At 35.9% G+C, this 15536-nt stretch overlaps 1 protein-coding gene across 2 annotated transcripts in view; it reads left to right on the plus strand.

The window, feature by feature from the left end:
- Positions 1 to 15536, plus strand: part of LOC106467493 (cytochrome c oxidase protein 20 homolog) — a 28611-nt gene that overhangs the window by 5076 nt on the left and 7999 nt on the right. Inside the window, exon 1 of one of the 2 annotated variants that reach the window (XM_022396305.1) lies at positions 6879 to 6929. The exons of the other annotated variant lie outside the window; for it this stretch is intronic. Within the exon in view, the coding sequence (XP_022252013.1) occupies positions 6894 to 6929 (36 nt within the window). The 5' untranslated portion in view covers positions 6879 to 6893. Of the gene's footprint in view, positions 1 to 6878; positions 6930 to 15536 lie in introns of those variants that run through there. 2 annotated transcript variants of the gene reach the window in all.

The raw sequence follows: 15536 nt of genomic DNA on the forward strand, positions 1-15536 counted from the left end.
GTTGTAATGCTAGAAGTATAAGAAATAAAATATATGGCTTGAGAGCACTGGTAGGAATGGAGGATTTTGATATAATGGGAAGGACTGAAACATGGTTGAACATAGATGATTTTTGTGACAAAAATTTCTTTGAAATATGGGGTTACAGGTAATTTAATAGGGATAGAGTATTAAAGAGAGGGGGAGGAGTGGCTTTATATGTAAAATGTGAGTTACATCCTGTTGAAGTTGAGGATATCAAAGATAATAGCAAGGAGATTGAATCCATTTGGGTTTTTATTAGTGGATATGAAGGTCAAAGGCTTTAGTGGGAATTTGTTACAGACCACCAGATGATACTGATGAAATTAGGGAAAAACTTTACAATGAGATTAAGATTTCAGCTGTTAATGAAGTCATAATTATGGGTGATTTTAATTTCAGGCATATATATTGGGAAATTCTAGAGTCAAACCATGAGGGAGAAAGGTTTTTTGAAACTGTTCAAGATAGTTTTCTTCACCAATTAGTCAAGAAACCTACTATAAACAATGCTATTTAAGATTTATTGATAACTTCAAATATAGAAATGATAGAGAGGGTGGAAAATGGGGAACATCTGGATGCAAGTGATCATTGTTGTATTAGATTTGATGTTTTGCTGCATATGGAGATCAGAAATAATGATATTCTAAAACCTACTTAACTCTGCTGACACTTATAGCTATTACTCGACTGCCAGAGTTTCTTCTTTGCCCATCTAAGCATTGTTCTGATTTTTTCTCACTTGCTCCAATCTTTTATACCACACTCAACTGCTCTTAATGATATTTGTCTCATGATACTCTCCACCTATGTCAATGTGTCCTTTATCCTGGTACTGAATATAAGCACTTCATTCAGATAATTTTATCACTTTTTCTCAATGAAGTGTCACTAATGGGTTTCCAAGTATTATGATCATTTGGAGATACTTTGAACATTATCATGTTATCTAGTTAATTTTCATAATAATAATAATTTTAAAAAACTATTTAATAAATAATTTAAAAAAATAACAAAATTTTTTTTTTCTTCCAATTGACAAGCCAATTATATATAGTATGAATTCCTGGATTATTATTTCCAGCACAGGTAAATTGGGTCTTGTCTCTCCCACCTCTGATATCTAGTGTCCCACAACAATCAGGGGGAGGGGGTCACTCTCAGTTAAGACTGTCAGTGATCTTATTCGTAGTGAGATGGAGACAATTTATTGGGAACTGTGGTGGTCCTCCAGGGGCTCTAAGGCTGCAATTGAGGGCAATCCTCGACATTTTGGATAGACTTTAGATTTATTTTTCCTGTGCCTTCTTTTAGTCTGTTGGATTTTCAGCCCCCCCTGTGGGACAGTTGTCAGTTTATGGAATAGAAGTACTGGGGTCCGGGGTTTAATTCCCTAGGGGGACGTGGCAGATGGCCTGAAGCTGCTTTGCTCTAACAAAACAACTTACTTTACCTCACAACATGCTGTTCCAATCAACAGTGATCTACACTGTCTTTAAATGACTTATGAAAAATGAAAAGGAGGCCACTTTGGGATAAGCTGCTTTGATTTGTTTTTCTTCTTTTGGTTCTTTGAGTGTGTGATATTTTGGGCTTTTTCCTGGTTGCTTTTTATTCTGTAACTTACTTGATGGCTGAAGGGTCTGGGAGTGCATTTTTAGTGTTGTTTTTTTTTTTATTCATATACAGATATCGTGGTTCTTGCTGGAAAATTTTCTTATTGGTTATGTGAAGGGACAGTTAGGCCTTATCCAACACGTTGTCGGAACATCATGATTTAGCCTACCACCACCAAGTAGAGGCATTTTTCCAACTCTCAAACAATGCATCTGCTCCTCAAATTTTGGGGTTCTTAGGCGGAGTTTGTAATTCACCTGTATAGGCCTATATCTCCTGATGAGACTGATTAAGTCTATGGACTTACAACTCAAATTCAACATTTTGTTTCCTTTCAATTCATTTTAATAGAAGCTCTTAGGATCACCAACTTCATTGATGACGAGTTGGATCCATTGTTAGCATGTGCGTTGGTTAAATTTTTGGCTTCTATATTCCTCCCAGTTGTTGTTGGAGTCTTGAATTTCATCCGCTCCTACAAGGGGTCATAATTCTCCCCCTATTTGTGAGTCCCGACATCAGCCCCTTGATATACTGGTACTCAGAATAGATTCTGGATATATCCAAAGTTTTCACTGCTTAGTTGGATTGCTAGCAGCATCGGTGATTATTGTATACCTTCAGTGGCTGTAGGGGCTTGGTTCTAAGAATTTCTAGACATGTGGTAGCCTTAACCATGGGTCCAGGAGCTCTGCAGGTCCATGAGTCACAATTGGTCATTCAGTTCACATCTTCCCCAACCTGTAGAGTTTCTGTCTCCCACAGTTCATCAGGATTTGGAACTTAGTTCTAGGGTTATCTGAATTTGGTTGGTCTGGGAGTAGTGAGAGAGTTGGGCTAGTTTTTCAGAGTTTTTATTCCAGTTAGTAGTTGGGCTTATGCAGACAGGAGATTGGTGTCCAGTCATTCATCTTCCTTGTCTATTATCAATGCCTAGATTCTTCAAGGTTCACAACTCACTCATTCCTCAGTCTGTGTTAATTTTTTACTGGGATTGTAGATGTCCAGCTTCTTTATAGTTGGCTCCTATTTTGCCTTAGTGGTGGAGTCCCAATGTTCTTGTACTGTAATTCCTGGTTTTTCCCTTCAGACTCACATAGGCTTTGTATGGGTCCTGCTGTATCGTAAGAGTTTTTTTTCTTGTCCTCTTCACTTCATCATACTGTGCACACACCATTCCAGGGACAACTGGTTACTACTAGCACCATCTCATCAATTGTTAGGCCTTCACATCTTGATTCTACTTTGAGATACAACCCAGGCAGGCTTCCCTTTCAGGACTGCAACATCTGTTCTTGCTCCAGTTCAATATGTCATCAGTCTGGGTATTTTTTGTTTTTCATCTCATCTCTCAGTTGGGCTCAGCTGTCTCCCAGCTTGATCAATGACATAGAATAGGATGCCACACTCTTACTCACCACTCCTTCTCCCACTGCACGGGAATGTGGGCATCACTGAAATCCTTTGTGCCTTTGGGATAAGAACATAAGTGATCCTTTTATTGGTCTTTAAGCAACCAAGGATTATACACAACTATTTACCGGTTTCCACAGTTTTATTGGAGGAGATTATACTTCTATTTCGAGGGGTTGTTAAGTTGGGGCCACTACTACAATTTGGATTCCTCTACTGCCACCTTGGCCAAAGTTCTATTCTATTCATGAATGCCTTGCTTCAGGGATGGGGTGCATATACCAACACTCAGAAATTCCAGAGTCTATGAGTTATTTGAAGACACTGATCAGATGTGGAAAGCTTTTAAGGATATATTTTTAATATTCAAGATAAACTATTCCTTATAGAAAGAAACTGGTGGCTGCAAGTAAAAAAATCAGGTTGACTCACAAAGGGTATAAGAGATAAAATTAAAGAAAAACATCACAAATGTAAGAAATTTAAATTGACTGGTAAGACAGGGGATTTAGAACATTATAGAAGATCAAGAAAGTTAGTCAAACAGGAAATTAGGACATCAAAAAGGATGTATGAAAACAGGTTGGCTGAAAATGTAAAAATTAACAGTATGGATTTCTTTAAGTAAATTAAGGGTAAACAAAATATTAGGATGGGGGTAGGACCTTTGGGGATGATAAAGGAAGGCTTGTGTCTGATGATTATTAGATAGCTGGGTTATTAAATTCTGCTTTTTCTTCAGTTTTTATAATGAAGAATTAAGTAGTTTTCCTCATCTTGAACAGTTGATAGATGAAAAGAAGATCGGACAATATGTTTGCATTAAACCTGAGCTTGTTAAGAAAAAATTGAGAAGATTAGAAAATGATGAGGCTTCTGGGCTAGATAACATTTCCACAAAGGTTTTGAAGGAGGTTAAAGTGTTTGAGTAGTTGGCAGGTGCCAAAGGATTGGAAGTTAGATACTGTCACTCCTCTATTTAAGGGAGGAAATAAGAATTGTCCCAATATTTGTAGGCCTATTAGTCTTCCAACAATTGTTGGAAATGTTTTGTAAAGTCTGATAAAAGATGCTTTCCAAAGTCATTTAACAAAGTTTAGAATTTTATTAGATAGTCAACATGATTTTATTATGGGAAAATCTTTTGACATTCTTTGGAAAGGTTACTACTTATGTAGATCATGGTAAGGGTGTATATTTGTTGTATCTGAATTTTCAGAAAGCATTTGACAAGGTGCCACATAAAAGGCTTGTATAGGTGTGGGAGAAGTTAGCAAATTGGATAGAAGAGTGGCTGGATGGAAAAAAGCAGAGGGTTGTTACAAATGGAGTTCAGTCAAACTGGATTAATATCACAAGTAGAATGCCTCAGAGCTCAGTCTTAGGACCTTTACTTGTTTTGATTTACATTAGTAACATAGAAGAAAGAATGGTCAATAGATTACTTATATTTACAGATGATATTATGGTCTTGAGTGTTGTTAGCTCTGAAGAGGATGCTGCTGATTTAGAAATGGATTTAGATCATTTAGTGAGTTGGGCAAATAAATGGCAAATGGGTTTTTAAGTATAATAAATGCAAGATAATGCATGTGGGTTATCATAATTTGAATTATAAGTATAATTTAGATGGGAATAACCATGTCGTGAAAGTAAGGGATCTTGTTGTAATGGTTGATCAGTCTCTTAAACTATCGAAGCAGGTATTTGAGGTAATTGAAATTGTAAAGGGAATTGATAATGTTGATGCATCATCTATTTTCATATTTAAAGGTAATAATAGTAGGACTAGGGGACAATTTTGGCAAGGGCTATGATGTGGCAGACAGTGTGAATAGGATAGTGGGTTCTCTTATGCTGCCATGTACTTCAGCTGCAATCCTTTCATATAGCCCCTCTGGAAATTGTTAAACATGCTGCAGAAGAAAACATATTTAGATCAACTCAACAAATACTTTATACAAATTAAACTTTTATTTAAGAAGAAAACATATTTAGACAAGCTGTACTGCAACTAATAAATATATAAGCAACTTTTGGCAATTCCAATTCATTCACATTGTTCTTCAAGATGTTGAGACAAGCAAGATGATTCATGCAAGACTGTGACATGGTGAGGTACAAATAACTTTTCAGCTTCCTTAGGGCAGAAAATGATGTTTCAGCAGTACATGTAGATGCTGGAGCCACCATATAGGTTTTGAGCATGGTGAACACTGATGGACAAATGTCCTTAAGCACAGGATTTTTGCACATTGCTTCACAAAAATAATGTACAGAAATCTTTGATGAATCTGGAAAAATTCTTGGTGTTGACACTGTGCGCTTGTTCAGTTTCATATTTCACACAGTCCTTTGATTTTAACAGCACCAGGTCATCTTGATAAATGTTGTACATTTCATCAGTATCAGTGGCAGATTGCTTGCATAGAGATTTCTTGATCATTGCTAATTTATACAAATCATCTGTAGGATATCTTACAGAAATGGATTCAACAGCAACTGCAAACACTAATTGGTAAATACTTTCAAATTCAGCCTCTGCAGTTTGTGTGATATTTGCACCTCTGTGCAATGCAGGCTTTTCAATGCCTATAGAATTAGAAGTGGATAAAATGGATTTGTAAAACTGTGTTGCAATGCTAGCATCATTAGCATCCTGCAGAAGAAAAGCTATGCCTTCAATTTTTGAGCAGACAAACTGCACTGAAACTTTAGATGACTGTATTGGAATGTGCACTAGCTTAATTATTGTAAACAGCTTTTCCAACAGCTTCAGGTCAAAAAACACTCTGAACTTCTGAATGCTATAAATAAACCCATGAGCTTGCACACACAATACCATTACAGGCTTCCTCTAGCCAATCCAACAAACAGCCATATTCAGATACAAATGACATCACAGCATTGCCTTGCAAAATCCAGTGTTTTGGACACGGAGGTCATAAAGTGGCAGAAGGGACATTATCCATTGTAAAGGCTTTGTGTGATGCCTTTCTATGAGGGGAATATTTAATAATTGCAACCACCTGTCATAGAACTTCCTGTGATTCCACCAAGTACAAATGAGAATTTATGGTATCTTGAACTATCAAGTTCAGTCCATGACCAGAACAGTAGCTGAAGGTACATTTTGGATATTCATTTAAAATTTGTGTTGCTACTCCACTTTTTCAATTTGTCACTGTACTGGCTCCATCATAACTCTGTGCACGAGCTTGATTAATACCTAATCTATATGATAATAGTCCTTGTTTGATGATATTTGTAATATTTTCAGCTGTCGCATTACTGAGAACAGAGAATTCTATCCATCTCTCATATACATTTTAATCATCATTGATATATCTCACACACAAGCTTAATTGCTCCTGATATGCAGAGTCGCAAACTTCATCACATATGATGACAAAAAAAAAACAGTTGTTGTTAACAGCTTCCACAACATTATGGAGTACATTATGAGCTATGAGTTCCATGATCTCATTCTGTGAGACCCAGCTGCAATACTTATTACAGATGTGAAGAAAAATATGTATTAAACTGGGGGTTGTACTTTGATACCAGCTTCAAGAATTCCATAAAGTTACCTTCATGAGCCTCGGTGCCCCTGTATGCCAAACCTTGCTTTCCCAAATATATAATAGCATAAAAAATCACTGCAAATGCTTTCCTACTTGCCTTCCATCTTTCAGTTTCTTTGCTGCTAACATACTTTGCTGTTGCATCTTGTGTTTTGATATTGAATTTTGTAGTCATGCATTCTCTATAACTTTGACTTCTGTCACACTTTTGTAGACCATCCTTGCCCTTTCTGACATCATCCCATCCTATTACCTATGGAGATGTGGAAGCTGAAGAATGCTGTGATGGAAGTAAGCGATTACTTTGCACAGCCCATGTACATACATGGCAAATTATATCATTCATATCACACCTGTATTCAACCCATGGGAAGAGAGTTTTCCAACTTTCCTGGAAAGTTGGTCCTTTTTGCTGTTAATGTTTTTGTTACTACTGTGGATTTTAATTCTGTGCGTTGTTATGTTGGTACTGACAGGTTCACTGATACTGAAGTAGATGTTGATACTGACAGGTTCATTGTTACTAAAGTGGATGTTGTTTCTGAACATAACACCAATATTGATGGGTTTATTATTACTGAAGTGGATGTTGATTCTGCACTTAGTTAAACACATGTCTCGGGAGGTCTAAGCTTTATAGTAGGTATATATTTGAACTCTAGGTCTTTAGTACAGTTTGTAAATTGCTAAAAAAATTGTATAATATTCATCGTGGTAATTATTAATTGTGGTTTAATATCCTACATGGTACCTATAAGTCATTGCACTTTTACTTAATGTTGTCTAACCAACAATGTTTTCTGGTATGGTCTTGGAGTGTTTTCAACTGCTATTGTAATAAATATTAAAAAAACACATGAACAGAGCTCAAGCAAATTTAGGAGTATAAAAACAAAAAACCATTGATTACACTCTTCCAAAGTAGCTGATTTACATAAAATGTAAAGAGAATCATCAACCTTGTTTAAGATTTGTCGAGTCATTGCATTGTAATATTACATATATGGAATCATATGACAGTATAATAATTGATCTATAGAAGGAAAGAACTCACCTTATCCTTAACAGATAGGGAGAGTAAAATGACAATAAATGGCTTTCTTTGAGTGATATAACATATGGTTAATAATTATATTTGTATGTATCAAATCAGGTACAAATGAGGATATGTAGGCATAACTGTATAAGTACAATTATATTTATACATAAAACAATTTTGTGTATGCATGTCAGTAAGTCACCAATTTAATATACAAAATGACATTCCCATTGCCTGATTCATGTGTGTGTATATATACACTATGTATTTCCTAATTGCTGAGTACATAGTAAAGTGTTTTCACAAATGAGTCCTGATAATCATCGTGCCATGCATTACATTTATAGGCACTACATGACATTTGCAACTGATTATATATATAGCATTGGTAACTATATGATACAGCTCAAATAAAAAAACCACTAAACTGTCAAACCTGTATTATGCAAATATTATGAATTGAATACATACAGATGGTATTATTCTGACTGCTTTTTGTTGATTACTCTATATAATTATTTGTTGATTACTCTATGATTATATGGTATAAAAATATAAAGCAGATGATCCAAAACATTTGTCAATAATAATGATTTACCCTTCATTTTCCATAAAAGCTGTTTAAATTCTATAAAATGTACTTAGAGTGTAGGACACAAATATTACGCTTGAGTCTTTCATAAGTATGCATGGACATATGTAACTATCTGAATGTTTAGTGAAATATATGCTGTGTTTAAAAAATCACTTTCATATTTGAAATTAAAGCTTTGTCTGTATAAAGAAATTTTATTCAAATCAAAATAATCAAATAATAAACCTAGAAACTTTTTTAAAAGAAATAACAATAGTTGTATGTTGTCTTGGGTGATAAATAACGTCAAGTTTGCATGCTAAGGATTAGTGATCAGACTAATCTTGAGCCAATCAAGAGAATTTTTTATACAAATGTCTAAGTTACTCGGGAAAAACAATTTACAATTTTCTCATAAACTAGACCATCCAGGTGCAGATAAGTAGTATTTCCAGTGTGTAGTATAATACACTGTTTAAAATTACCTACATTGATGCATAGGCAATCTTTTAACCTTCCACTTATGAAGCAATTTTGAGGTTTAACTCCTGCTGCCCTTCCCAGGTTCAGAAAAAAGTTTGGTGGGTATGCCTCAGTTGATTCTTATGCAACCGGTGGGGCACCTCATGGGATTCTTTGACTTCAATAGTTCTCCTTTCCCTTCCTCCATTCTAATATTTGTATGGGTGGCTGGACTAATCTCCTGTCACCTATGCTTCACCCTCTTGTGGGGAATCATCCCAAATCATCTATTTTACATCTGACACATGGATCTAGGATGAGTTCTCTCTCCATATCTACATGCTTCTCCTTCTGGTACACTGTTGAGCATGATACTATTATTACCACTCCAAGTGGTTTATTTAGTTATGTTCCATTACAACAACTTGTTTTTTCCTAAATTAACCACCTAAATTCTGAACCTTTCCTCTTGTGCCAATTCTCAAAGGGTTGATCTCCTTGTCTGCCATGTACCGGGTACTATGACTAGGTCATGTGCGGACTGCTTCTTTTGACCAGACCATTTTCTGTCTGCAATATGTCTTTTTCTCCTCTATTTCTATTGGGTTTTCTCTAATTGTTGCCTAGTCGACCTTTTCGCTTTTATGCTTTTTTTGCTGATCATCTGTTTTCCATCCCTCAGCCCTGGCTAACCCTGCCTTCTGCCGGGTCTGGTCTTTTACTTGACATAATGCTCACCTACCCTTCAGGCTCTCAATTGGGTCCTAGCCATTATAAAGACACTCATTGTCATTTCCTCTTGGTGGTACCCTCTAGCTGGTTTAATGATGGTTGTCTGGCATGTCAACCCAACCCCCTGCCAGTTATACACTATTAATTTTACATCTACCATTTCTCTTCCATCACTGGATTTTCCACATTTATGTTTTGTTAGTCTTGTCCTTCACCCATAGAACCAGACATTACTATCTGGTCATCCTTTCCCTTTCTGGGTGTCATTCTAACTGGTCATCCTTTCCCTTTCTGGGTGTCATTCTACCTGGTCTTCTATCCCTTTCCCAAGCTGTTCAACATGGTTGAGATCTCTATGCCTTTGCCAATTATTATATGACCTTGTCCTCACCATTTTACCTGCTTGATACTGCAAGGTGTTTCCTCCCCAGATCTCTATACCTTGTTCATTTCTTTCCTTATCTTTACACACACTTGCCCTGTTCCTGTGTACAACTGGTCATTAATGCTCATTAGGACCCAGACACACTTTCCACTCTGTTTATGTCATTCGTTTTTCCTTAGCCCATACCTCTCACTTACAGGTTTTCTGTCTTCCACTCTTCATTGCTGGGAATCCTCTTCTTCCATGGAAAAGTCTCCTTCTACCCTTATTAATACAGTCTGCCACATTTTTTGTTTGGTCTCCTCCTCATTAGAGGTTGTTGCTCACAGATGGTCCACATTTTTTTCCCATCCGATTCATCACCTCTCTCATTCTTTTGCCACTTGTCTCCCATGCTCTTCACAGTCTGGCTGTTTTCTTTCCCAGGGGTTACTGCCTGCCTCTGTTCACCATCCTACAATATACCTGCTGTTTTTGGTGGGTAAGTACATTCCCCTTTGCTTCCAGGATCCCTCCAGGTGGCTGGGGGTTCCTCAAAGAGTACACCTATTTCCCAAAATTCTGCATTGAGCCAGGTTAATGGAAAGTGCACATACCATCTGCTCTGGCTCCATATATGCCATTGATGAGATGGGTTGTTCTGCAGGACAACTTGAGGTATCCTTGTGGTATATTCTGTTATCTGTCTACCATCTGATTCAGAATGTACCTACTCCATGGACTATCATGAAAAAAAGCCAGCACCAGGGGGTGCTCTGCCTGCTTGCTGGCTTTTCAAAATAGGTTTATTAGGTTACCCATTGCTCTGTCTCCAGTAAAAAAACGTTTCTGGCAGGTGTCCTATAGAGATCTGGGCATTTGCTTGGATCTTCCCACTGTGAATTCCTCCCTTTTTTTCTTAAATTGAAGCAAGGGAGACCTTTACCACTTAATAGTTTCTAGCCACAGGGATGGTGGACAATGGAAAACCTTCACTGATTGGGACCTAATAGCTGGTCACTGAACAAATGGTGCTAATTGATGGGAAGTGGTGTGATGGGAACACTGTCAATATAGTGCAGGTTATACCCCTCTTATAATTATACTCGTAACATGCCAGCATTCCTTATCCTACTGCCACCTGAATGTTGGTTCCCAGGTGGTCTGGTATTGGATTGGTGTAGGACCAGCCAACACGAGTCCTCGCAAATGTGGTTGGTAGGAGTCCTCCTTCCTACCATTAACCAGATGTCAGTTTCCTTGGTGGTCTGGTTTTGAACTTGAGTTGACCAAACGAATACCTGCAATCACCTCCTGTTCAGTTGAGCTGAGGTAAGCATTTCCTAATAAATCGTGCCCTCCTCCTGCAGTGAATGACCATTCTGTTGAATCATTGCACATACTAGAATTGTACAATGTATGGCATGTATCCTGTGCACTCCTTCTGCAGCTGGTGTTGGTCCAAGAGTCTGACTATACAGTTAAGAACAACATAAACTAATAATTCCCGTGCCTTCCTCTCACAGCTGGTCTCAGTCCAAGAAGTCTAACAGTAGAGTTGAGGTGAGCACTTGGTATGGTCTGAATGCACTCCAAATGTGCTACAAATATTGGCTTTCAACCTTTTATGTGCAAGTACTCAGATGGCCTTATTTTTATTCTGCCCCTACTCATGATACATGGAGCTTGTTTGCTTTTTCCTCTCTTCCACCCTCAGTGAAGAACATACCCTGGAAGAATTGATATGCTGCTTACCTGCCAACAGGTGTCACACTCCGTGTGTTTCTTTGGGTGCTTTTTGTATTTTTGTACTGGACTCTTCACCATATCAGTGTGGAATTCTAGCTTTCTATGTGGAGGAGAGGTGTGTATCACTTTGGAAATTAACATTTTTCTTACCTGAAAATATATATCTGATAGATACTCGTCTCCTCACACACTTCATTGCGTTTTCATAGAATGAAGATCATGAGTGCAAAAGCAGAGAGAAAGCTGGTGTGCAGGAAGGCTGTGTCACCCTCCTATTGGTGGAGGGCTTTTGCTGCATAATAATGTCATTATGCAGTAGCCAGTAAGTTTTTTGTTTACAAAAAAGCAGATTTTTTAATAAAATATTTCTACTAAACATTTGTATGTGAATTTATGAAGCCTTTAATGAGAAAGTCTGAGTAAAAGTTGATTTTTATGTTAGCAATAAAAATATTTATTTTCATCTTATGATTTCACATTCCATTTGCTTAACCTCTAGAGCCTCTTAAATGAATATCAAAGGTTCTGTTTTTGTAGAAACATTATATTTTATCTGTTATAATTTCTACCCAAACATTAATGTTGAGAAATCATTAATGTGCAGTAAAATGAAAAGTTGAAAAATTTTAAATAAAATGAGCACTATTTTGCAAGATTTTTGATGTTTTATTACAATTTCAAATGCTAACCTTTTCACATCTTTTTTCATGTAACTTTATGGTTTTAGTACCTGTACTTTGGATCAATGTCCTCCATCAAAAGCAATTTATCACAGGAAGAGCCCATTAGCCATCTTTTGTTAATACCATGAGTAAAGTGAGTGACTGTGTAACCCATGTGATCTTTATGTGTGCAAGCCATAACTGGTCTGGCACTCTCTTTATTTCATTAATTTGGTTGTTCCAATAAAAGTTTATTTGGCTTTTGAATGTGCATTTTAAAACAAAAAATATATACTAACCATCCAAAAAAGTAATATAATACACCTGACTTTCTAAGTAACTCATAAATAGGTTAAAAAATTTCATTATTAATTGAGCAGCATCTTTAGTCCAAATCCATCAAGCTCTCATAGTGAATGATCAGCTTCTAGTGTTAGAACTGAACAGATAATTGCATGATTTGCAGAGTGTAGAATTTGCTCTTTCAGTTGGCCACAAACATAAAGTAGAGAATTACAGACATTTCTGAAAGACAATATGGGAAGGGTATGGTTGAACAAATATAGTGATACGTCTGAGGTTGAAATTTTGTATTTTGATTTGCCCTTGTCTGTAACATTTGTTTCTAATTGGTTCAGCAGTATGAAACTTTTGTAAGCAAAGTAAAAAATTAAATAAATAAAAAGTCATTGTGCTACAAAGTCAAGTGACTCTGAGAGGTGGGAATTAATAATTTATTTAAATATTTTCTATTAAAATTAAAAATTAAATAATATAAAAATATGAATAATAAACTATGTTTTGATGCCAAGCTTATTGACATAAATTTATAATAAAATAGTTTAATTACATTTCAAATGTAACTCCTGTAAATTACAGTAAATAAATATCAAGTTACATCACATGATGTTAACATGTGTGCATTCCAAGAGTAGAATTTTTATTTCATTTAAGTGTTCTTATTTAACATAATAAGCTCTAATTTTTATACTTTACTCTTTTTACAAAATATAACAATAAATAAAAAATATAAATAAATACCAAAAAATGTTGCACTTTAGACTTGAGGTCTTTTGCACATAGGTGCATGATTTAGCAAGCATTTTTTTTTCTCACTATGATGGTTGCCCCAAAATAATTCACGTAGCTTTCAAATATGTATTTTAGAACATGAAAGATAATATCAGGCACTGGAGTAGAATGTCCCAAAAAGAATAAAGTTACCTAGCTTTTTAAATATGCCAGAATAAGGTTTAAAAATTTGTAAGCTCTTGTAACAAAGATTTATGAACACCAAAACCAAATACTTCCATTAATGAATGGTTTATATGGGAAGCCTAAGTGACTGCTGTCTAAGATATCTCTAGAGGAGAAAATGCCATTTCTATTGGCTATAAACATGTCCAGCAGCCTTCTAAGGACCATTATCAAAAAGTATAAAAAAGATGTATATGGGGTGGTGTTTCTCTGCTGGGTTTGACAAATTTATTGTTATCTCATGAATCAAGAAGGTAGGAGGGTAAAATTTGAGATTTGTGTTTCTAAGTGCTTAAATACTCAAAGCTGTGTTGGGGAAGATATAACATCCATAAAGGAGAATTCAGAATGCAGACAGGTCATGTGACACAGGGAAATGAAGATTGATAATTGTTTAAATATTTCCTTTTGAAATTAAGAAATTAAAACTTAGATAGTATAAAAATCTGGGTTATAAATTATACTTAGATGCCATGTTCATTGGCATATATTGATAATAAAGTTGTTTAATTAAATTTCAAATGAAACTGTAAAAGGTCATGACATGCACACTTTGACCCAGTTGTATGAAAAGAGTTAATTTGTTCTTTGGCTTCTTGCTTGAAAGCTTATGTGTTTTAAGTTGTAAAGTTGTTAATTATTTTTTACATTTTTCATATTAATGATGGAAGTAGAATGTCCGTAATTAGTGATACTTACTTATTACTGTGATTTTAATAGTTCCTTTAATACTTCAATTGCTGTGTAGAGGTAATCCAGTATCATCACAAGTTTTAATACCAAGTAATAAATATTATACTCTCTTTGTTATTTTCTATGATTGGTATAAATTTGTTTTCACTGAATGATATATGTTATTTATCACACATTCTGACAAGTATCTTTACTAGTTTTATCACCTGAAATCTAAAATCAAATATTTTTAATGAGGAATTAGTTTATTTAGTGCTCATGTGAAACATTTTAGGGAAAAACCCATTAAATGGTATTGATTGAATTTTCAGTTTGTTAAAGGTTTAGTATTGCATTTTATATATATATATATATATATATATATATGTGTGTGTGTGTGTATATAAGTATATAAATACATGATACTGTTACGCCTCCGTTCGTTAGTTAATTTTCAATAAAAATTCTTTCAGAAGAAACTTTAGCGATACAAGTCCTTTCTTAAATAAAACTGGTTTATTCTTTCTGAATACTACTTTGCAATACACTTAATTTCCACAGTCGCGCTATAACAAACGCTATAATTCACAAAGAAAGTCTCACATGCTCGACTCAACTGTCAATTACACAATGTTGCCGTCAGTTCTTGGCGGCTTATATATACAAGACTACCGCATATCTAGTAAAAGCTTGAGACTTCACGAACCTTCGAGAATATGACGTGTTACTAGTGTCACGTGACCCCCGCTGTCGTAACACTGCCCCTTCCTTAGTATTGTTCATCCCAAACAATAGCCACTTACATTAAACCAATAAACAATTAACAATAACTTAATTAAATGTACAGAATTTACAAACACAAAATCAAAATTCAACAAAGTCTCTTTATTTTTACGGGACGTATCTTCTTCCGTACTGGTCTCCATCTCGTTGGCTTCTGCTTCATGTGGGGTTCATCTGCTTCATCGGGAAACGTCCTATCATTGGTAACAGTCACATCAGTGGTAGTAACTTCATCAAGGGCTTCACTGTTTCCCTTCTCAAAACCGAATAGAGTTTCTTCTTCGACGGTGGCTTTTCCAGCTGACACGTCTTCAGCAGCGTCATTTGTTCCATTGTTCACTTCATCCCAACTGAAATGTCCTGGACCGTGATAACGCCAAAGCCTGTTGGCATGCACCACCTTTGGCTTACCTCGCCGACCACATTTTATCCGGAAAGTCACATCTGAGAGATGATCCACTATGTCATATGGGCCTTCCCATTGAGAAAACAACTTAAAAGACTTCCCTTTGGTCTTCCTGGGATTATACAACCACACCTTGTCTCCTGGTTCAAAACTAACTTCAGTAGATCTCTTATCATAAGGTAACTTCATCGAATCAGC

Source organism: Limulus polyphemus, unplaced genomic scaffold, assembly GCF_000517525.1.
Source record: "Limulus polyphemus unplaced genomic scaffold, Limulus_polyphemus-2.1.2 Scaffold80, whole genome shotgun sequence".
Classification (NCBI taxonomy): Eukaryota; Metazoa; Arthropoda; class Merostomata; order Xiphosura; family Limulidae; genus Limulus; species Limulus polyphemus.